This window comes from Ahaetulla prasina, chromosome 1 (genome assembly GCF_028640845.1).
Source record: "Ahaetulla prasina isolate Xishuangbanna chromosome 1, ASM2864084v1, whole genome shotgun sequence".
NCBI classification, from domain to species: domain Eukaryota; kingdom Metazoa; phylum Chordata; class Lepidosauria; order Squamata; family Colubridae; genus Ahaetulla; species Ahaetulla prasina.
The window spans coordinates 351695298-351720408 of NC_080539.1; the positions used below are offsets into that span (position 1 = coordinate 351695298).

The 25111-nt window shown below is 41.3% G+C and overlaps 1 protein-coding gene across 1 annotated transcript in view; it reads left to right on the forward strand.

Moving 5' to 3' along the window:
• Positions 1-25111, forward strand: part of TRIM9 (tripartite motif containing 9) — a 66323-nt gene that overhangs the window by 11240 nt on the left and 29972 nt on the right. Inside the window, exons 2-3 of the mRNA XM_058162792.1 lie at positions 8426-8521; positions 16421-16543. Coding sequence (XP_058018775.1) covers positions 8426-8521; positions 16421-16543 — 219 coding nt within the window. The remainder of the gene's footprint in view (positions 1-8425; positions 8522-16420; positions 16544-25111) is intronic.

The window sequence follows — 25111 nt, forward strand, 5'->3', positions numbered from 1 at the left end:
GTTTATGAGTGGTTATAGATCTAATTCCTACACTCCTTGGAATTGCTTAGCCCCTAGAAAGCTTCCTTATAACCCCTCCCGAGGTGGTGGTTTTTTTTACATTTCTTTGTGGGGGAGTTAAATGGGGCAAGGCTGATGAATGGTGTCATTATAATTAAAAAACCCAGCCACTGGCAAGCTTGTTCTTAATGATGACATTGCTATAAATTGTCCAGAAAAGAAGTAGCAAAGCATTGCATTGAATGTTCCTGCCAAGCTAAGGTCATGGTCATTTTCCTGTCTATTAATTTTCGGCTTCATCCATTTGCCTTCTCATTTCAAAACTCTTTTTTTTTCTGAGCAGGTGGGAAGGGGATAATGGAACGGGAGGAAGAAAGAATAGGGTTTTAACCTAGTAATGTTTCCAGTCGCTGCACACAAGATGATCTTTCCAATTCCAGCAACTCATTTTTTTCCCCATTTGCACAAATTAAAAAGGGAATGAAATGGAAAGGATGAAACCCACCCTTTGAAAACAAGGATAAATTTTACAAGGGGGGAGTGAGGTTCTTAGGACAGATTTTCTTAAAATGTGGTGGATCTTCCCTCAGCTCAGGGGATGTTTCACCATCAGGTTGGAGAAATTCTTTTCCATTGACCTTCCCATTGGGCCCGGACTTGAGATTGATCATGGCCTAATTTCAAAAACCCTCTGAAAGAAATTCAAATGACATCCCACCAGTGGCTTTAACCATGCCCACTACCTGCATGTTCCCCATGAATAGACTCACTACCCTTTGGAGAGAGACTCTTTAAACCCCTAGACTGTGTGATTCCAAGCTGAACATATCAACATTGCCAATCTCTCATCTTCACCTACCCTACACCCTAATTCTGAAACTTTCTCTCTTTGCTTCTGTTTCTCATTGTTAAAAGAATTAACATGCTACCTCTGGCTGTCACAAGCCAGAGAGAGGAAAACTTTTCTAGCCAGTCTCGATGATCCCAAGACTATTGACACACCTAAAGAAGAAGAGAAGATTTATATTTTACTACACATAAAATCCCTGCTCTTTTTGTCCAGCAAGGCAGACTCATTTACTTGCCAAGAATTGCTTGGCCATTTGACACTCAATTCTGGTGCCCAGGTATGAGTCTTAATGCCCCAAACATTTAAGTAGCATTTTATAGGCTAAAAATATTTAGACTATCTGACCAACATCATTTTTCTGTCTTACAATTGCTTTTTCCAAAATGTGATTACTCAATGTGGGGTCCTTGATGCACTCAAAGCTTGGTTGTTTTCTTGCAGTTGTTTCATTACCCAACTAGGTAACATGATCCGGCACTGAGCTGAGCTACAAATATTCTATTCTAGTGATGGCAGGGGTAAAATGCTCCCGGTTCGGACTGGATCGTGCGATCCGGTAGCGATCATGGCCGCTGGTTCGGCGATCCGGTAGCGATGGTGGAGTGAAGCTCCGCCCACCCGACCAGATATCATTATGTAATGTGTTTTTTACCTTCTGTGCAAGCGCAGAAGGTTTTGCGCATGGTCAGAAGGTCTGGATACGCATGTGATGTGCACACATGAGTGAAGTGAGCACATGTGTGTGGCACGTGCACTTCTGAACCAGTAAGAAGGTAAGTAGATTTCACCTCTGAGTAATGGTGAACCTTTTCAGCACCGAGTGCCCAAACTAGAATGCACATGCCCGAGCCCCGGAAACAGTATGGCGAACCTATGGCACGTGTGCCAGAGGAAGCATGCAGAGCCCTCTCTATGGGCACGTGTGCCATAGTCAGCTGCTCTTCTGGCTTTTGATGTGTGCATGCACCCAGCCAGCTGATCTTTGTGTGTGCCAGAGCCTCAGAAACCCAAAGATCAGCTGGCCAGTGCACATGCATGTGCCAGCCACCTGGTCTTCTGGTTTCCGGCGCATGCATGCACACCAACTATCTGGTCTTCACATGTGACAGAACACCGGAAACCGGAAGACCAGGTGGGCAGCTCACGCATGTGCACCACCAGCTGATCTTTGGGTTTCCGGGGCTCCGACACGAGCGAAGTTCAGTTGGCCGGAGCGCATGCATGTGCCAGAAACCAGAACAGCAGCTGGCGATGGCACTCATGCCCACAGAGAGGGGTCTGCATGCCATTTCTGGCACACATGCCTCTTCTGGCACACATGCTATAGGTTCGCCATCATGGTTCTATTCTATTCTGATTACTTATCCCAGACTTGTCAGTTCTAAGATGGCTATTCATTGTTTGTGACTTTCAATCATCCCAGAATTTGGTAGCCTTCTCAATGATTCCCATGTGGACTAAATAATATAACCAAGATCACTATCTGACCCAACATGCCACATGAACATAGACCAGAAGTACAGTCTACCTTTTCCTTCTGAGAGCCCACAAACAAGAGAAACCTGAAGATGATGGGGTTTTTCTTTCGACTCATTCTCAGCATTTAGTGTTCAGTATCCCCTGCTTCTTCCCATTGAATACTACAGTATTTAACTATCACAAGGGAGCTATCTGATATTGTCCTGCATCAATATTTGAAATCTTTTTTCAAATCAAAACTTAAAAGCTAAGCAAACACAATTTTTTAGTACCAGATCACTTTCTTTAAGACAGGAAGCACAATTTTAGACTAGAAAAATGGGAGAGGATGAAAAAAAAAATCTATCTCCCTATTCTATGCAGGCATCTTTTCCAAAGTTTACCTTTCTGTTTTCTTTTCCTTGCAATACTGTACAAAAGTTCCCATGATTGTTACCTTTATGTTGCATTGGATCCTTATAAACATTTTTTTTTACAAAAGAGGACAGTCACATTGTGAAAAATATTCCTAAGGCAACTTCCCAGAAGAGTATTGTGGAAATTTGGGAGGAACTGATTGTTTTATTTTATATTCCTTTCCAAACTGTTTTGAGCCTAGAAACCAAAAACTGGGAACCAGAAAGCTTCATGAATATGAGACCTTCCACAGTGGACTGCAGCTCCCAGGTTTCCCAGACAGTGTGGTTAAGAGCTTGAAATTCTGGGAGTTGCAATATCAAAACATCTGGAAATCAACAGGCCAAGGAAAGCTAAGCAAAGGGTTGGCCAACTCAGTAAGGAAACAGCAGCTCTCCTTCTTGGAAAACATGGAGATTGCCAGTTTAATGGTTCTTGGTAGTTGTATGCCTTTGAGCCCTGCTGATTAATTTTAAGGTAAAGCTACCTTGCACATATGTGCTAGTCGTTCCTGACTCTAGGTGGCTGTGCTCATCTCTGCTTCAAAGCCGAAGAGCCAGCGCTGTCCAAAGATGTCTCCATGGTCATGTGGCTCAACACCAAAGGCACATGGAACGGTCTTACCTTCTCACCAAAGGTGGTCCCTATTTTTCTACTTGCATTTTTTTAATGTGCTTTCGAACTACTAGGTTGGCGGAAACTGGACAAGTAACAGGAGCTCATCCCATTACATGGCACTAGGGATTCGACCCCTGAACTGCCGACCTTTCGATCGACAAGCTCAGCGTCTTAGTCACTGAGCCACCGTGTCCCTTAATCTTACTCATTAACCTTACTCAGCATTAATAATAATTAATAATAATGTATTATTATATTATTAATAATAAATAATTAAATAAAATTAATAATCATTAATAATCATTAAAGATTAATAATGAATAATCTTACTCATCATTAAAAACCTTCCCTGGTTTTGGACTCAAGTCATCCAGATAGATTGCACTATATCTCCTCAGGCCATGCTAGATGAGGATTCTGGGAGCTAGCTCCAACCTATGAAGAGGGCACCAGGTTGGAAAAGGTTACATTGAATCATCTTCTTAATGCCCAATTTACATAATGCGGAAGCGATTGATTGCAAGGAGCAGATAACTAAAGTGAAGGTAATTTGCCACCCTCGGCTCCATTTACTGCTTTCTTGTCATTTTCCCTCTTGCAATCAAGGCACCATCTTGACTGAAAGAGCTTGAGTGCTAAAAGTGTATAGATTATAAAAATTAAAAAAAAAGAAATTCCAGTTCTGAAGCAACTGCTGTCTTCTCAGAATTGCTCCAGGAACCATTCAAGAGAGACCTGCCCACAAAAATATCCCTCCTTCACCCCATTTTGTATGGGGTTAAAAATAGAATCGTGCCTTTACAAAACAAAATTTTGGAAACTGCAAGAGGAATTTCCAATTGTTACTTCATTCGTTTAATTCACAAATTAACAAATTTGTCAATTTGTTAAGGCAGAGTGTCTCCTAAGTTTTTTTTCACCAGCTAGATTGAGTTGACATTTATGAAATAAACTACCAACGCACATCCCTTCTGTCCCTTGCTTATGTAAGTCTACAGTTCCCTCCATTACTATCTCAATCTTCCCATCCCACAACCTCTTATTATTGATTTGAAAGTTGGGACAAAAGACCTAGAATTTAAACCCTGGGGGAGAGACATAAACACAGGCTACGGTTTCTAAGTGTTTGCAGAAGGCAGCTCCTGAGTGTGTTCATTGTTGCCTGCAGTGAAGTAGTTAATCTAGCTGTGTTGGGTCTGTCTGCCTGAATGTGGGTTAAATGCCAAGTTAGATGTGCCGTATTAGCTTTGAGACATGACATTCCCACTGCATGTAGCCTTTGAATGGTTAACATTGTGTGGAGGAGTCTACATAAAACAATCACCAGTAGGCAAACTGGTAATTTTTTTTGAAAAGTTATTTTTAATCCTACCATTATTGTTTTTATAAATAACTCAAGGTTGCGAACATACCTAATACTCCTTCCTCCTCCTATTTTACCCACAACAACAACCTTGCGAGGTGTGAGATGGATTGAGAGAGAATGACTGGCCCCTGGGAGAGAGTCTCCCACACATGTTTCATGCCTAAAGCAGGACTAGAACTCACAGTTCCCAATTTCTAACCTAGTGCCTTCATCACCAGACCAAACTGCCATCTTTTTTTAAAGTGCAAAATGCACTGCATTAACATTCCAAGCCTTCCAGAAATATAGAGATATATTCTATTTATATATTTTGTTCCAAAGAAAACCCTGTGCTGAAGCCACTCATCATTTTAGTTTTCTAAACACATATCTAGGTTTCATTGAAACGTAAAGGCATTACTGGAAATACATATTACATTTGCGGTTAAGCCTTTGCTTTGCAGCTTGATCATTGTGAAAAAATCATGAGAAACATTTGAGGAACAGTTGGATGAGCTGGGTATGTTTAGCCTGGAGAAGACAAGACTATAGGGAGACATGATAGCTGTGCTGACATAACAGAAAAAGCTGTGTTGCAGAAGGTGGAGCTGACATATTTATTTGTTGTTCCAGAAAACAGAACAAGAGACAATGGGTTTAAATAACAAGGAAGTGTTTTTGCTTGGACATCAGGAAAAAATTCCAACAGTAAGAGCTATTCACTAACAAAAGAGAGGTGATAGACTTACCTCCATCAGAGGTATTCACCAGAGGCTGAATGGCCATTTATTGGGGTTTGTATATAAGAGCCATGGTAGCGCAGTGGTTAGAATGCAGCATTGCAGGCTAATTCTGCTGACTGTCGATTGCCAGCAGTTCAGCAGTTTGATTCTCACAAGGCTCAAGGTTGACTCAGCTTTTCATCCTTCCGAGGTTAGTAAAATGAGGACCCAAATTGTTGGGGCAATATGCTGACTCTGTAAACTGCTTAGAGAGGGCTGTGAAGTGGTATATAAGTCTAAGTGCTATTGCTATTGTCAGGAACAAAGGATCAGGCCATAGGTTAAGTTGCAGTTCAGAAAGATTTATTACTCAAGTCTATATGCAAGAATCTAGTCAACACTAAAGTGTTGCTAGATAAAGTTAATGAAATTCAAGGGGAGTTGGGTTTAGATCTTTTATGACAATCCAAGGACTCCAAACTGATGGTGTGTTTAACTCTACCCTCCAACTGTGTTTGCTCGTCTCCTACCTCAACGTTCTAGGAGTGGATTCTTGCACTGGGCAAGAAGTTGGCCTGGAAGATCTCCAAGGTCGTTTCCAAATCTTTTATTCAATTAATATTCTCAACAATTACAATTTATTTTGTAATTAAAAGAACCTTAATATAATAGAGAGCTACTGTAGTTTTGTACAGTGGTGAAGGCACCAGGTTAAAAACCCAACTGCAGTGCTGCTTTGGGCATGATGCCAGCTAGAGGATCTTTGGACAGTTACTTTCTCTGAAACCTATGGAGGAGATGATGGCAAACCATTTCCAAAAAAACCTTGGCAAGAAACTTCAGAGACTAGTCCAGGCAGTCAGCAAGTCAAGGAGTGAAGATTGACTTGAATTCTGCATCAAGCAGGCACCAAGGAGGGCAAGAAGCCCATTACCCGCTAAGGGAGGTGACATCTGAAATTTGGTACCCCTGGACATCCCACTGAAAGATCCAGGCCTTAGAGTAGACAACAATATAATGTAGAGACCCAAGACCTGGGGTAAAATGCTCCCAGTTTGGACTGGTTTGGCCAAGTCGGTAGCGATGATGGCCGGTGATTCAGAGAACCAGTAGCAATGATGGCACAAGGCTCCACTCACCCACCTGGTCATTGTTACTTCCTGGTTTTAACCAGGAAGTCACCTACTTTTTACCCTCTATGCATGCACAGAAGGTTTTGTGCATGCACAGAGTGTTGGTGCACGCATGTGATGCACGCATGTGATGCACTCATTCAGGTCATGGTTGTCCCAAAGGTGCTTTTTCAAGAAGCAACTGGACTTTCTTGTTTTACTTTGAATATAGGAGAACAAACCCGTCAGGACAAGATTCAGCAGCCCATCTGCATTTGAAAGACAAAGGCCACTCTTTTGAAGACAGCAAAGTCCACATTTTGGACAGAGAGGACCGCTGGTTTGAAAGAGGGGTCAAGGAGGCCATCTGGGTCAAAACTGAACAGCCCTCTCTCTCAACAGAGGGGGAGGGATACAGTCAAATCTACCTTCTATCTACAACATAGTCCTTTCAGCAGTTCCAAGAAGGCTCCACACCAGGGGTGAAATCCTCCCGGTTCGGACTGGATCTCCAGATCCGGTAGCGATGGTGGCGGGAGGTTCGGAGAACCGGTAGCAAAAATCTATGACACCCCCCTGCCGCCCATGTTCAGCTGAGCCACGTGATCATCAGAAATGTTTTATTTGTCATAATTGCTACCAACCTGCCTTCCATTGAGGACCTGTATACTGCACGAATCAAGAAGAGGGCCGTGAAAATATTTGCAGATCACTCGCATCCTGGACATAAACTGTTTCAACTCCTACCCTCAAAACGACGCTATAGAGCACTGCACACCAGAACAACTAGACACAAGAACAGTTTTTTCCCAAAGGCCATCACTCTGCTAAACAAATAATTCCCTCAACACTGTCAGACTATTTACTGAATCTGCACTACTATTAATCGTTTCATAGTTCCCATCACCAATCTCTTTCCACTTATGACTGTATGACTATAACTTGTTGCTGGCAATCCTTATGATTTATATTGCTATATTGACCATCAATTGTGTTGTAAATGTTGTACCTTGATGAACGTATCTTTTCTTTTATGTACACTGAGAGCATATGCACCAAGACAAATTCCTTGTGTGTCCAATCACACTTGGCCAATAAAAATTCTATTCTATTCTATTCTATTCTACTTAAGGAAGACATCCCCAAGCAGAGTGGTGCAGTAGCCTAGAGGTGGAGTTCTCGCCTCACGATCAGGAGGCTATGAGTTCAATCGTAGGTATAGGCAGATATTTCTTTCTCTGGGCACAATGAGAATATATCTGCTGAAGAAAGCTCCACACTGGTGACAGGAAGGGCATCCAGCCATTAAATGCTCTGCTAGCTCCATTCAATTACCCAGACTCCACTCCAAAAGGGATTATGGGGTTGTTAAATGATTGATGATCCCCAAATTCTGCTTTGCTTTGTCTTATTTATTAGATTTTCATCCTGTCTTCATTTACTTCAATGGACTGAATTATATTGAGAACTCGATTGATTAATTCCCTCCAGTGTTGGGACTTTGGACTGAGTACATGCAGAAGTAATTAGTTGATGCTTCCTGCACTTTCTGTTCCTCCTTGTAGTCATGGGATCATTCAATTTATTTTGGGATTTCCATCTTGCTATTCTGTAAAAAGTGGCTAATAGAACGAGAATAACATTTCCAACTGGATAGCAACTGTTTTTAGGGAAGGAGTGCAATGGAATATAATAAACTGAATCATTTAACATGTTGGTGGAAATCAATTCTGATTAATTTCCTGCTCTGGGCTTCAACTGATGGCTTGGTTCCCTAACATGTTTGGCACTGGAATGGAAAAGAAGGAATCTGCTGGGATATAAATTAGTACATCTAGGAAACGTATATGGAAATAAATGTTCTTTTGATTCCCATTTCCTCTTCCTTCCTTGTTTCCTGCAGAGCCAGCTATCCCAGGCCCTGAATGGACTTTCAGACAGAGCCAAAGAAGCCAAAGAATTCTTGGTACAGCTACGAAACATGGTTCAACAAATCCAGGTACTGTGTTGACTCTAATAGAAATAGAATAACAGAGATGCAAGGGACCTTGGAGGTCTTCTAGTCCAACCCCCTGCTTCGGCAGGAAACCCTACACCACTTTAGACAAATGGTTATCCAACATCTTCTTTAAAACTTCCAGTGTTGGAGCATTCACAACCTTTGGAGGCAAGTTGTTCCTCTGATTAATTGTTCTAACTGTCAGGAAATTTCTTCTTAGTTCTAGGTTGCTTCTCTTCTTGATTAGTTTTCCACCCATTGCTTCTTGTCCTGCCTTCAGGTGCTTTGGAGAATAGCTTGACTCCCTCTTCTTTGTGGCAGCCCCACAAAATTCTGTCCATAATAATCATCAACAGAAGTAGAATGTGAGCAGAGCCACTATGTGGCATTCAATTCCCTGAGCTTAGAACACACACAATCAAACAGCACAGCAAACCACAGTTGACAACAGCAGATTGCCAGGCCTCCTCTTTTTCAGCAATAACCCAGTCACCTTTGTGATGACCAATTCTTTAACAAAACACCAAAGAATGGGTTGGGGGTGTATTTGAGAGATGACTCATTGCATTTAGAGTGGAAAAGGGCTGATCTCATCCACCTCTCTGTCTCCTTGATGGGTAAATTGCACAAATAAAAATAGCTTTATTTCCCATGCAACCACTGTGGAGAGTTTAAAGAAAGACGGAGAAGTGGAAAGTGTCTTGCAGTACTCACTTTGTTCTAAATCCAGACTATGGAGACTAAAGCTGACTATTGGTGAAATCTCTATTTTTGGTGATACACTAGACTGTGGATAAAATAAGCTAATAACAGCCAGGCTGTAATTATAGATTGTGATCAAGGCATCCTATTGTAACCATCTTGACTGATCCGGGTCTAAATTTGGATTGCAGGATAACGCAAATTAGGTAAAGGTGAAGGTTCCCCTCGCACATATGTGCTAGTCGTTCCCAATTCTAGGGGGCGGTGCTCATCTCTGTTTCAAAGCCGAAGAGCCAGCCCTGTCCGAAGACGTCTCCGTGGTCATGTGGCCAGCATAAGTAAATGCTGAAGGCGCATGGAAGGGTGTTACCTTCCCACCAAAGATGGTCCCTATTTTTCTACTTACATTTTTTACATGCTTTCAAAGTGCTAGGTTGGCAGAAGCTGGGACAAGTAATGGGAGCTCACCCTGTTACGCAGCACTAGGGATTCGAACCACTGAACTGCCGACCTTTCGATCGACAAGCTCAGCACTTAGCCACTGAGCCACCGCATCTCCCTTTTTTTGTCCCTCTTTACTGTAAGGCAAATTACAATATGGCATAATATGGGATGCATACATGAGCAGTTGTCATTGACTCTTAGTTAGTAATAAAGAGCTAAGTCTTTTGTATTAAATTATCCATTCCACAATATTAGTAATAATGAGAATAAGGGTGATGGTGATGTTACTACCGTATTAACAAATCATCATTTTATTAATTGCAAGTGTTTGTGCATGGATGTGTTTTCCCCTTAGAGTAGTGTTTCCCAGCCTCAATAACTTTAGGATGTGTGAACGTCAACTCCCAGAATACCTAACCAGCATTATTGACTGCGGTATTCTGGGAGTTAGCAATAGCAAATAGTATTTAGACTTATATACCGCTTCACAGTGCTTTACAGCCCTCTCTAAGCAGTTTATAGAGTTAACATATTGCCTGCAACAATCTGGATCCTCATTTTACTGACCTTGGAAGGATGGAAGGCTGAGTCAACCTTGAGCTGGTCAGAATCGAACTCCTGGCAGTTGGCAGAATTAGCCTGCTGTATTGCATTCTAACCACTGCCCCAACATGGCTCAATGTTGAAGTTCACACATCTTAAGGTGGCTGGGAATTTTAAGGAACATATTTGTCAGGATCCGAAGTCAATTTTCGCTCCTTGGAATAATACTCTACTGCAGTGTTACTCAACCTCTGCAGTTTTAAGATATGTGGACTTCAATTCCCAGAATTCCCCAGCCAGCATGCCCAGAAAGACTGCTTTATTGGAATAGCTGACTACCATCTATAAAATGGAGTCATATTTAACACACTGAAATCACCGATATGAGCTCAGTATACTTAATTCACCCCCCCCAAAAGTACTTTGTTGCTTGTATCCTTACGATTTATATTGATATTGTTTCCTAGTATGATTTGATTGCTTATTTAAACCCTATGTCTATCATTTTTTTAAATTTGCATTTATATCCCGCCCTTCTCCGAAGACTCAGGGCGGCTTACACTATGTTAAGCAATAGTCTTCATCCATTTGTATATTATATACAAAGTCAACTTATTGCCCCCAATAATCTGGGTCCTCATTTTACCTACCTTATAAAGGATGGAAGGCTGAGTCAACCTTGGGCCTGGTGGGACTTGAACCTGCAGTAATTGCAAGCAGCTGTGTTATTAACAAACTGTCTTAGCAGTCTGTGCCACCAGAGGCCCTTAAGTGTTGTACCTTATGATTCTTGACGATGGTATCTTTTCTTTTATGTACACTGAGAGCATATGCACCAAAGACAAATTCCTTCTGTGTCCAATCACACTTGGTCAATTAAAAATTCTATTCTATTCTATTCTATTCTATTCTATTCTATTCTATTCTATTCTATTCTATTCTTCCATGTCTCTACAATCTGATAATAGCCCCTGTATTTGGCAGCTGATCTTTTTCCCCCCCTAGCTTATCTGCACTTTATCAGAAATCACACTTAAAGTGACAATTTCCATTTGCTACATGCAGAGAATGGGTGGACCATTTCCTTTGGGGTCCTGCCCTGTTGCAACCATTATCTCCTTCCCTGTGCCCTATTCCTTTAGCAAATCTTCTTAGTGCCCTTTGGAAAAGCATTCTAAACATAGCCTCTCTCCCAGCTTCCGCCCACTCTGTCTGTCATAGCAGCAAATGACCAGGATGAAGGTATTGGAAAACATGTCTAGCCACAAGAAAATGCTAATGTGCTGTGATTTTACCATGCTGATTTGCAAGAGGTAGCAGAGGAATCTTTTCTTCGCTGCTGGAAAGTTTCTTCTTATAATAATTTGATTAGTTTAGGGCTGCTGCAACAGTTGTAAGTGTGAGGATCAGTTGTAAGTCATTTTTCTCAGTGCAGTTGTAATTTCAAATGGTCACTGAAGGAATGCTTGTAAGTTGAGGACTACTTGTATGTTTTCCCAAGTGTATGTCTATGGAGAGTCTCAATCATCCAGGTCATAGATACTTTTCCAAAAGGCAACTGGACATTCTTGTTTTTGCCCTTGAAAACATTTCGCTTCTCATCCGAGAAGCTTCAGAGTCAGAACTGAAGAAGCTTCTTGGATGAGAAGTGAAATGCTTTCAAGGAAAAAACAACAAGAAAATCCAGTTGGAAAAGCACCTTTGGGATTCCCAGGTGTATCTCCAGAGGGGCCAATTATATGATGGCCAAATGATAAGTACAACGGGATGATTGAAGTCTCACCATTTTTTAGATGTGTGGGATGTATTTAACACATAGTAAAATTGGTGGGACTTCGATTGGCTGGTGGGGCCAAGAATTTTGAAATCATTGATACCCCCCCCTTCCCCGTGACACCTTCTATACCCTCCTTCCCATTCCCTACTTCTTCAGGGAATTCTAGTTGTGGACCTAAAGGCAGGATAATAACTCACAATCTTCTCCAGTTTGACATCTTCCAAAGTATTGGACTATCCCTGCCATTAGCAGATGCTGGTTGAGAATAATAGGGCTGGCAGCAGGGGCGGGATTCAAACATTTTAGCAACCGGTTCTCTGCCCGGTTGCTGGGTGGGTGTAGGCATGGTGGGCATGACCTACTCGGTCTCCTGCACCATGTTGGGATGGGCTTTTTGCCCTCCCCAAGCTCCGGAGGCTTTCGTTGAGCCTCTGGGAGGGCGAAGATGGCCTCCCCTGGGCTCTGGAGACCCTCCGGCAGTGGAAAACGGGCCTGTTTCTGGACTTCTGGAATTTCAGGGAGGCCCATTTTTCACCCTCCCAGAGCCTCTGTGTGGGCGCTGCACTTACCTGGCATCCAAAACAGGCTGCGTGGAGACTCCTGGGAGGGGAGGGGTGGGAGGGGAGGGGCCAGCCAGTCGTTGCAACTACTGGTTCGGTGAACCAGATGTAAAATTAGCATCCGGTTCGCCTGAACCTGCCCAAACTGGCTGAATCACACCCCTGGCTGGCAGTGAGAGTGGAGAGTGCCACAGTGGGAAGAAATTGCTTGCTAGAACAAAGGGTTCAGGGAGAGGAGAATGCTGGAAAGGCGGAACAAAGGGGTACTCTTCGAAAGATCCAACACAGTCTAAATTCCCTCATTGCCTCTCTGCCACCCAACCTGATAAACCCCAAAGAAATAAGTTTGTTGCATCAATGCTTTCCATTCTCTCAGATGGAGTCAGGCCTTCAGTCCGAATCAATTTAAATTTCGGTGGCACAGATCATTTGTCTTGGCTCTTTAGGGAAGTTGGTTCTCTTGAGTGCTGCCTCCTCCCTCCATCTTTTTGAGTGAGCAGGAGTCTCATCCATCAAGTCTCGTCAACTCTGTGGCCAAATCATTCCCGCTTTCCTGGCGGCTGCCTCCCCCATGAGCACACTGCTTCTTTATTCAGTTCAATGGAGACACATTCCTCCATGAGCTGCTTCTCCTGTCCTTCCTTCGTCCATGCGCCATGCGACTCCTCCATTCTGAGACTTGTGGTTTCCCCCTAAGGGAGTAATCATTGCTAGATAGAGACGGAGAAGTTTCAATCAGGGCTTTCAATTTCCAGGAATGTCTCCGGTTTCAGAAGAATTTCTATTTGAGCCAAATTAGAATAACACGACTACTGCAGGCTCCGAAGGACCAAATTCTGCCCAAATCAGAATTTTATCCTATGAAGTTTCACTCTGAGAATATGAATACGGGTTTGGACTCGGAAGACCAATATTCTAAACTTTCCTTCTGCAAATGTTCTCAGAGACTCTTTGGTCAACTCGTAACCTCACAACTGATTCTGCAAGGTGCTTTGGGAAAGGGTATTTTTAAAGTGAATATTACAAAGTGGGGGGGAAAAAACACCTTCTGTTTGGAATAGCAGCAGTAGTGAAATCCAATTTTTTTTACTACCGGTTCTATGGGTGTGGTGTGGCTTGGTGGGTGTGGCAGGAGAAGGTTACTGCAAAATCTTCCTTTCCATCCCAATCCAGGAGAAGGATACTGCAAAATCCCCATTCCCACCCCGCTCTGGGGCCAGCCAGAGGTGGTATTTGTCAGTTCTCCGACCTGCTCAAAATTTCCGCTACCGGTTCTCCAGAACTTGTCAGAACCTGCTGGATTTCACCCCTGAATAGCAGCTTTTAAAACACCGTAAGATAGACATGATAAATATGTTCAGGTAGTCCTTGACCTATAACAGTTTGTTTTGTAACCATTCAAAGTTGCAACTGCACTGAAAAAAGTGACTTATGACCGTTTTTCACACTTATGACTGTTGCAGCATCCCCTTGTTCAGGTGATCAAAATTCAGACTCTTGGCAACTGACTCATTTTTATGACAATTACAGTGTCCTGGAGTCATGTGATCACATTTTGTGACCTTCTGACAAGCAAAGTCAGTGAGGAAGCCAGATTCATTTAACAGTGATTCACTTAACAACTGTTAAAAGGTCGCAAAAGGGGGCAAAATTCACTTAACAAATGTCTCACGTAGGAACAGAAATTTTGGGCTCAATTTTGGTCATAAGTCAAGAACTACCATATATGCCAGGGGTCTCCAACCTTGATCCCTTTAAGACTTGTGGACTTCAACTCCCAGAGTCCCCCAGTCAGCAAAACTGGCTGAGAACTCTGGGATTTGAAGTCCACAAGTCTTAAAAGAACCAAGGTTGGAGACCCCTGGTATATGCAATTCAATATCAGTCTTCTCTACCTTGCCTCATGCTTCAAACAAGCTTTAAATACCTTTAAAACCTTATGTGAATGTTTATTTCTATTAATATTTTACTCGAAAATGATTTTTATCTGGAAGTTACTTTCCAAAGTTTAAAAAAAAATGGAGGTATACTGTTGAGTGTACATACATTGACTAATTAGTGCCTGCGAAGATAATGGAAACTGTTTTTGTGAGGATGTGTCTCTGGCAGCCACAGGCTGGTTCCATTTGCAGGATATATTTAAATATATCATTTAAAAGCTGGTGAATTGAAAAACACAGTCATTTCTAATCCAGGGACTTCTATTGTCTCTCCCAAGTCAGCAGGGTCTTTTGTAGGGTTATTTATAATCCAGCCAATGCCTGTTGTTTGACTCCATTACTGAGAAGTCAATAATTCAATAAGTCCATTATTATCCAACTTCTTCCATGTATTTTTGAAGCTAGGCAGGTGGCGAGAAAGAGATAAGAACATAACTTGCTGTAAGCATTTTTTTCCCTTCCACCAACTCCCCTTACCACTAGTTCCCAAAACATCTATAGGAATGAAGCAAAGATAGCAAAGAGAGAAGACTGACTCCATATATCATCAGCCCATGCTGATTGCATATATGTGTGTATACCAACACACACGTGCATGTATGAAGGAAATGACAATTGTTCCATCACAACAAAGATGGCTGCTTGTAATATGATCAGAGCAGCCATTTTACTTCAGGACTGTCTAGCACCAATTAATTAACTAACCCTCACATCCTGGACATAAACTGTTTCAACTCCTACCCTCAAAACGATGCTACAGAGCACTTCACACCAGAACAACTAGACACAAGAACAGTTTCTTCCCAAACGCTATCACACTGCTAAACAAATAATTCCCTCAACACTGTCAACTATTTACTAAATCTGCATTACTATTAATCTTCTCATTGTTCCTATCACCCATCTCTTTTCACTGACTATAACTTTGTTCCTTGTATCCTTACAATTTATATTGATATTGTGAAAATATTTACAGATCCCTCACATCCTGGACATAAACTGTTTCAACCCCTACCCTCAAAACGACGCTATAGAGCACTGCACACCAGAACAACTAGACACAAGAACAGTTTTTTCCCAAAGGCCATCACTCTGCTAAACAAATAATTCCCTCAACACTGTCAGACTATTTACTGAATCTGCACTACTATTAATCGTTTCATAGTTCCCATCACCGATCTCTTTCCACTTATGACTGTATGACTATAACTTGTTGCTGGCAATCCTTATGATTTATATTGATATATTGACCATCAATTGTGTTGTAAATGTCGTACCTTGATGAACGTATCTTTTCTTTTATGTACACTAAGAGCATATGCACCAAGACAAATTCCTTGTGTGTCCAATCACACTTGGCCAATAAATTCTATTCTATTGTTTTCTGATTGCTTATTTGTACCCTATGACTATCATTAAGTGTTGCATCTTATGATTCTTGATGAATGTGTCTTTTCTTCTATGTACACTGAGAGCATATGCACCAAAGACAAATTCCTTGTGTGTCCAATCACACTTGGCCAATAAAAAATTCTATTCTATTCTATTCTATTCTATTCTATTCTATTCTATTCTATTCTATTCTATTCTATGTAGATTAAGCTAGACTGAGTTTGCTGTGTAGTGCAAGAAGACACAACACAGAGAATCATCATGAATTCAATCTACTGTCTGGTTTCATCCAACACCTTGAACCAGAAACTATCTAAGTTAGCCGACACAGTATGTGAACCCAGCAGGAATGGCTCCTAGAAGCAGTCTGAAGAGAACAAAGAGCCCCGAGTTTTAAAAAAAATCCAGATGAGGCTGAATATCTCAAGAAGGTGTTGCAGGAAAGAGTGAAATCAGTCTCTTGTGATGGCAAATCCAACAAATCAGCTGCTTTTAGTCCTTCCTGTTGCTTTGACTGATGAGTATTTTATTTTGATTGCAGGAGAACAGCGTGGAGTTTGAAGCTTGCCTGGTCGCCCAGTGTGATGCTCTTATTGATGCTCTCAACAGGCGGAAAGCCCAGCTGTTGTCACGGGTCAACAAAGAACATGAGCACAAACTGAAGGTAAGTCTGGGGCAATGTTGGGTGTTGGTTGTTGGCTGAAAGAGGTTGGTGGACATGGCTAGAAATGCCTCTGTGTCCATGTAAGGTGCCAGGCATGTCAAGCCAGGCACTTTGAGATACTGTTGCGGTTTATAGGTAAATAAATCAGCTAATCTTATTGAAAATGGCCAAAATATGCTGTTATATCTACTGGCTCAGTAGGAAAGTTGATCAAAAAAAGTCTTTGTTCTAACCTCTTTTCCAGTAGGATTGCTTGCTTCATTTCCTGTTCCTTGCTTAAATATTTCCTTCCGTTCAGACATTTTATCTTCATGAAGAAAAATCTATCTACTATCTACTGACTGCTAAGAGTATATGTTGACTTGAAGGCATATAATCAATTTGTCAATCAATCATTCAGACAGCACTTTGGGACTCATACATTATGCTAAGCCATGCTATATTTATTGGTAACAAAACTCAATTAGATGGTTTGCAGAATACACTAAATCAAACCAAATAAATATACATGATGTCTTAGAGCCGCCACACTAACTTCAGAGAACCACTAAAGTACAAACTAGTCAACCATAGCTCATGTGCTAAATTTATGGTTATCTTCCATAGGCAGAAAATTGTGTTATTGAACAAATGTTGATTTGTTCAATACTAATCAGTATTTGTTCAATACGAGTTAATTATTAGTAAACACATTGCATGAATTTAGGAGAGTCCTAAATGTTCAAATAGAATCTTTCCTATTAGATGAAGAATACTGCAAGTGTGTGTGTGTGTGTGTGTGTGTGTGTGTGTGTGTGTGCGCGCGCATACACACACACAGTATTCTTCATCTAATACACACAGTATTCTTAGATTAGAATTAGAATTCTTTATTGGCCAAGCGTGATTGGACACACAATGAGTTTGTCTTTGGTGCATTCTTCATCTAATAACAAAGATTCCTATTTGAACACCTAGGACTCTCCTCAGTTCAATATATATACGTATATTTGGAACAACTCCAAATCTTTTTTAAAAGCTTGCATTTTCTCACACTATGGCCTCAGGAATCTATTAATGTTACTACATTTTTAAAAGAAATGCACCTTTTTTCGAGGCTTGTTTAATGAATAGCAGAAAGATCTTGTGCGGTCCAGAGGCTTCTTCCAAATCCTCTCTGAAGCGTGCAAAGCTGTATTGATTTCCTCTTACTCCTTGGTTTAATGCTTTAGTTAGAGTGCCTCGGTTCAGCTTCTTTTGCCTCCCAAGTACTCCTGAATCCACCAGGGAAAAAACAAGGCTCCTTATAGCTATGCAGCACTCAGACTAATGCAGGAGCCGAAATGAATTAGCAGTGGGCGCAGGAGTCCGTGTGAGGGAGGGCCTGAATATTTGCCAAGGCAGCTGTTGCCATAGAGACCTCCTAGGATGGACGGAAAGAGGGGTGACACTGTGGCCCCTAAGGACAGCAACAGATAAACCCAGAGGAGTAAATCTGAAAAGGGGAGACAACTGGGTGGCCACAATGTACATTTGCTGTGAAAACGTCATGACCCGCTTTGAGGAAAAGGTATGTGGCTGACTGAGAGAACTGATGGAAAGAGAATTGCTTGTGGAGAAAGAAGGATTTGCGAGATGTTTAATGGCAGATTGGAAGACAGGTAGCGCAACCCTAGAAAGTTTTTCTGCATTGAGTCAGTGGTATTATAGGTTTTCCCCCTGACATTTAAAAAAGCACGGAGATCTTTTCCAGCCAGTTGACCCAGATGGCTTTTGTTGAACGGGGTGGGGTGTGTGTGAGATTAACCAAGACACATTTCACTCATAGTATTTAGGATTCCTTAAATGTATGTCCCCCATTCCATTAAGTTTTAGTTATTTCAACACAATTGGCTTTTAAAGAGCAGAGTCAGAATTAGTAAAATAATAGAGTTGAAAGGGACTTTAGAGATCTTCTAGTCCAACCCCCTGCTCAAGCAGGAGACCCTATACCAGGGGTCTCCAACCTTGGCAACTTTAAGACTTGTGGACTTCAACTCCCAGAATTCCTCAGCCAGCTTTGCTGGGAGTTGAAGTCCACAAGTTTTAAAGTTGCCAAGGTTGGAGACCCCTGCCCTATACCATTTCAGACAAATGACTGTCCAAATGAATCACCCATGTTCTTCCTTTTAAGTAATATATAAGAGAAGGGTTAAGGTTAGGGTTGTCTGGATTCATGGAAAGCATTAGATCATGGTTTACAGATTATAGACTCTGAGTTTTCACAACATGCTAAATCAACATGTGGACTGTTAGTTTGTGGTTTAGTGTGGGAATCCAGACACTGTTTTTAAAATTTTAATGTGTGTTTAAGATGTTGTTCAAACCCAGCCAATTGTGGTTTACTCAATAATCAGTAATAACACTGTTCTGTGAGACACCTTCTGCCTCATCACAACATGTAAAGGCAGACTAACATTTTTGCTGCTTTTAGTGGCTCTTCTGGTATGATATCTGAACCACCTATTAGCCCAGGGGTCTCCAACCTTGGCAACTTTAAGACTTGTGGACTTCAGCTCCCAGAATTCCTCAGCCAGCTTTGCTTCTGGAATTCTGGAAGTTGCAGTCCACAAGACTTAAAGTTGCCAAGGTTGGAGACCCCTGTATTAGCCAACCATAATATTAGTTCAGTGGGTTTGGCAAACATAGTCTATATGGTTAATTTGTGGTCCAGTGTTTTGTATGAATTCAGAAAATTAGGTCAATTAAATAAATATAAGCTTAATTAATTATAGGAAAGTGTCTTGTGTGAATATTGCCAGTGCATAAATTATGATATTCTATGGTTTAGTATGTCTTACTCAGATCTGGGAAATAGATGGGGTGGAGTACTTCCTGATTCTACTACAACAGGAGAATAGCAGAAAGAAACAGTTAATTCTGCAAAGCCGATAATAATCTTTGTGGTCTCTTAAATGCCTTCGACCTAAATGGTTTTTCCTTCAGCATTTATTAACTCAACAATCACACATTGTCAACAAACTTCAAGTCTCCGTCTTTGGTTTTTAATCCACTTTTTGTTATTTATTAGCTATAAAATTATTGAGGATTCAGATATTTTACTGCTGGATAGAATTCAGTTATATAAATAAAACATTCAACCCTATGGGTCAATCTTCCACATATAACATCTTGTAGAAACATTCATCAATATGGATGAAGGTGCTGCAGCCCAACCCACCTGAAGGGGTCCCAGTTAGACAAGACAAGACTGACACACATATTTTAGCCCTTTGAGAACCGATCTTGATCATTTCCAACTTGCAAAACAAAGACTTATTTGGGCAATTCAATCTTTTCAAACTCTTGCCAAAACTCAAAAGGTCAGTGATTCCCATTAATATGACTAAGGACATGACCCAGCTTCAGTAGCAACTCAACATGGTCAAGGTTTTTCTTTCCAAACTTTTTGGGTAACCCTTATTGGTTCTGAGCCTCTAGACAACATTCTCTACATTTCTGCTTTTTTTGCACGCAGGTAGGTCTTACCATTTATTTATTTATTTATTTATTTTCTTTTTATGGCCCTTTAATCCCTTTATTCGGGGTGGAGTCAGGACGACTGAATGGAACTGAATGTTTACTGGCCGGATGCCCTTCCTGATGCGTACATGGAGTTCACAGCAGATATTTTCCCTTTGCACTCTGATAGAGAAACATCTGCCACTGCCTAGAAGTGAACTCTCAACCTTCCGAGTGAGAGGCAAGCGTCTTCACTTCTAGGCCACCACATCATGGTACATTATATATTGCCTTAATTTTCTTGCTCTGGCACCAAGCACTGACTTGATGACCAGGTGTAGCTACCCTTTCAGATGGAGAGAAAATGGCCCTGGAGAAAAATTAAATAGGAGAACAAGACAATCCCCGATCATTCATCAACTCATTTTTCTAGCTCGCATACAGAGCTGTTTTTTGGTCCTTCTGTGGGGAACGGGGCTTATGCCACAGCTTCCTCCTTCCACCTGTCAGGCAGAATCTTGTTCAGTAAAATTAGCTAGCAGGGAATTCAGTCATTAATCATCTCCCTTGCAGCTCCATGCACAAGATGGACATTTTGAAGATCACCTTAGGTCCACTTGCTTGTTAAGTGCTGGGATGAATTGCAAGGGAGTGGAGAGAAATGAAGTAGAAGGGGGAGAGAGAGAGAGAGAGAGGCATTTAAAACTTTAGCAGTCTGAGTTTGGCAGCTATGCAGAAGGACATTTGTCTGTGTCATTGATGTCTATGTTCTCCTATAATGCAAATTATGTTTTTTTTTATTGAATAAAAGGACAGTTGGATGGGTTTACCCAACAGGCTATCATACAGTACATTTTACAAATCATGATGCCTGGGTTCACCAGTATACTAAGCTACAAATAAATGAACTACATTAAACATGTTGTGCATGTGGTCCCAATGTGTTAAGACTGCAACTCCTATACAGCGGCATCCATAGCAAATTGCAATGAGGCCCAAATGATATGCATGCAGTGGAATCTCACATAAATGTGGCAATTACAATATATTATTTTGTCCTGCACAAGTACATAATTTGTTGCATTAGTATGATGCTGTCACCATGCGTGTTTCATTATCTCTTTCTCCATTCCCATGTTCTCAGAATTCCCAGGTTGGGGAACCCTTCAGTGCCTTGCATAATAAACTAGAACAATAAAAAGCATCATACATAGTTTGGCACCAATTATGCAAACATATTTACTGTGGTTTATAAGCATCGTTTAGTTAGAGTACAGTTTTGGATGGCTTGGGACTTGTGGATTTTTTGTTTCTTCCCCCCTTAGAATAGGGGATTTATGCACAATATACCCAAATTATTAATTCTCTATTGCCAGAGAGACACGATTAAAGAAATGAGATGCCAGAGAGCATAAGTACAATTCTTTAAGCAACTTTGAATGTCATCAAGACATTTAGAGCTAAGAGACCATTTCTTTGAAGTAATCTGGAGATTGTGCAAAAACATACACAACAATAATTTGCTTTCATATGCAGATTTATTGGTCTCAGGAAGTGGTAACATTTAGCTAACCTTGTTTGGGTTCCCAGGCTAAACAGGATTTGACTTGGTCAGCAATGGAGTGGGGTAGGAGTGGGAGCTAAAAGGCAACTGGAGGGCTGTAAATTGGGAAATTGAAAAAATATATATCCTGAAAATAAGCACTAATCAATTAGTTCAATACTGTTGCCAAGAAAATTGCATAGTTATGTCTCTGTAGTAACCAGGACTCGAATTCAACTCAAGAATACATAGACATGTCGATTAGCCCTGTGGTTGGTGAAATAAAATAGCTGGTATCATTCTGTTGATGCATTCAAATGTTTTGGCTGTGGATAACATGTTTGGCATTTATTTATTACAAGATTTATTACTTGCCTCCTGAGTAGTTTTATAATTTAAAAACAAAACCCAATCAATACAAACTTGGCAAGGTGCAAGCCAGTATCAAATAAAAAGACATGAAAGCGGTGTAAAAACTCATTTACAGAAAGTAACATTATTTAATTAATTAAATGTTGGGAAAGATTGAGGGCAAAAGAAGAAGGGGACGACAGAGAACGAGGTGGCTCGATGGAGTCACTGAAGCAGTAGCCATGAGCTTAAATGGACTCCAGGGGATGGTAGAGGACAGGAAGGCCTGGAGGAACATTGTCCATGGGGTCGCAATGGGTCGGACACGGCTCCACAACTAACAACAACAACATTATTTAATAGATTATGGAAGAAAGGGTATTTTCTGTAACGGTGCAAAATCAAGGGCAAATCTCTTCTCTGGGGGGAAAAAATTCCAAAGTTCATGTTCCATCACTGAGAATCTCTTCTAGCTGGTGATGGCGGCTCACTTCTCTTCAGATGGCATCTGGACAGAGGTTCCAAAGAAGTTTACATACAGGCAGGCCATGTTCAGACAGCAAACTTAACCTTGTCACCACTAATTTGGCCAGTTTTCCTTATTGATAGTTCTGCCAGCACATATCAAAAGACTAAAAGTCACCTGGTTGCAAACCCGGAGCCTTCCAAAATCTACCTGCCACGAGACTCTCGACCAGTTCTGTCTGTAGCTCCTTCTGCATTGGCTGGACTGGCAGCAGTGGGCATGGCCAGGTTGCTGCAGCTAATTCATATTTATGAAGGGTGGGTTGAGGGAAAAATGCCACTGGCATTTTTAATCGTAAGCCTTGGTGTTTTTGGTTTTTTTCCTCCCTTTTTTGGAAAAGTGGCTACCGTGGATGTTGGAAATTAGCCCAATTTTATTTAGTTGAGTCACGGTGTTCGAATGACACCATTGACAAGGGGAGGAGTTTAATCCAAAATAAATTCAGGATGGTTTGCGGGTAAGGCTAACCTCTCCTGCAGAGCCGCTAATTAAATGATGATGTTTGCATAATGTGTGTACTTGAGGATGCGCTAATTGAGTGGGTTATGTGACTTGGGTCAAGGGGTTTAAAAATGTGGTGGCCCTTTTCACGTGACCCTTCATTGGGTGCGCTTAATCCGGTTGAACAATTTCCATGCAGATTAACACTCACAGGACAACAGTTACTTTGGTAACAGGCAAATCATCCAAAGGTCAACTTGCTGTGTATAGCGTGGCCCAATGCAGTGATCAAGTGCCCCCAGAGACTGGGCCATTATTAGGGGAGTTTACTGGGTAGTAGATGAGCAGCTTTGTTTCTTTCTCAGAAAGTCAGCAGAGTGTCACTCTAAGCCAAGGCTATGATTGCCTGGCTCCTTATTTCTCCCACAATGCCTTTGTGCTTTGATTTAGGAGTCATTCTGGAAAAATGAAGATGGATGATAGCCACAGCTTTGGCATTTGCTTTGCTTCATAGTATACTGCTTGCATCAATAATTTTTTTAAAAAAAAAGGATGACAAGAGATTTTTTTAAAAAGCCAGGTTTTCAATCTTTGGCATTTCTCCAATGAATGCTAAGTGCCTGTTAATAACAGAAGAATTTCCTAACGCTGGCTCCTCTGGCCCAGCTAGACTAATAGCAAATGACTTTGAAAATTGATTCAGCCATCATGCTAAGGCAGGGGTTGCTTAACCATGCTCTTGTTGGAAGAACTATCCATCCGGTTCAGTTCCAAGCCAGGAGAAAGACACTGGAAACATGGAGGCTGAACGGAAAGATGGTTTAATGATGAAGCAAAACCACCAAGCACATGGTTCACTGGTGCAGCTGAGAGTGAGGGATTTTTATACCTTCTCTTGGGCTTTGCACTTGAGCTTCCTGTTCCTGTGCAAGAACATGTATTCTATTGGCTGTTGTAGGGGTCATGGCTAGCTGTATAGGTTGTTTGAGTTAAGCTGTCTTTCGCAGTACTCTTTTCAAATTTGGGTACTGTCCTCTTTGTAAACAAATTAGCAGTCTACGTGGACAGATTACCTATCTAGAATCTCTAATCTATGCTCTCCAAGCAGAAATTAAGTGCCCAATTCAGCCATTCCAGCTGCTGTGCCATCAGTCCCCTCTACCACAAAGATCCTGCAGGAGAAGGGCAGTATGGACAACCGTGGGATCTGACAGGGTGAGAGCTGTGAACCATAAACACAAAGCTTTTGTAGTGTCCCAGTATAATAGATATAGTGCCCTTGCTGACCTTAATAGGTACACTAAAGTGACAGGCCAAGGTAGTTGTGATACTGATAACTCAAACAATCAGGGGATTATGGTCCGAGATGAAGAACTTACTTTGGAAAAGTGTGAATCAGGTATTATAGATTGGTCACACAAGAAGAGCACGGTATCCAAAAAGAGAAGCCATCTTCTGATTGGTGATTCAATTGTAAGGGATGTAAATTTAGGAAAGGATATGGAGGTTTTGAAAGAGGTCAGGTGTCTACCTGGTGCTACTGCCAGCAGAGACAAGAGGCACATTCTTAAGATAGTCAAGAATGCCAGTAAGGATTCTGATATTGATGCTATTATACATCTTGGCACAAATGATCTGTCCCAAAAGGATATACTCTCTGTGCAGAATGATTTCCAGAGCTTGGGGTATGAACTTAATAGTATAGGTTGTAGGCTTATCTTTTCAGAGGTTTTACCAGTATATAAGTAACAAAAGGTAAAGGCCAGCGTGTAGTGGAGTTTAATGTGTGGCTAAAGGAGTGGTGCAAAAGGGAAGGCTTTGGTTTTATTAGTCACGATGTCTGCAACTGGTCCAATGAAAAACTGTACAAAAGAGATGTGGCTCAGGCTGCTAATGCAGTCTGTTATTAACAGCAGCTGCCTGCAATTACTGCAGATTCTAGTCCCACCAGGCCCAGGGTTGACTCAGCCTTCCATCCTTTATAAGATAGGTAAAATGAGGACCCAGATTGTTGGGGGCAATAAGTTGACTTTGTATATAAATATACAAATAGAATGAAGACTATTGCTAACATAGTGTAAGTCGCTCTGAGTCTTCGGAGAAGGGCGGGATATAAATGCAAATAAAAAAGTAAAAAGAAAGGGACTGAGTTACTTAGCAATAAATGCACAGATTTTCTGGATAAACATTTAAACTGAACAGTGGGGACAGATAATTAATTGATACA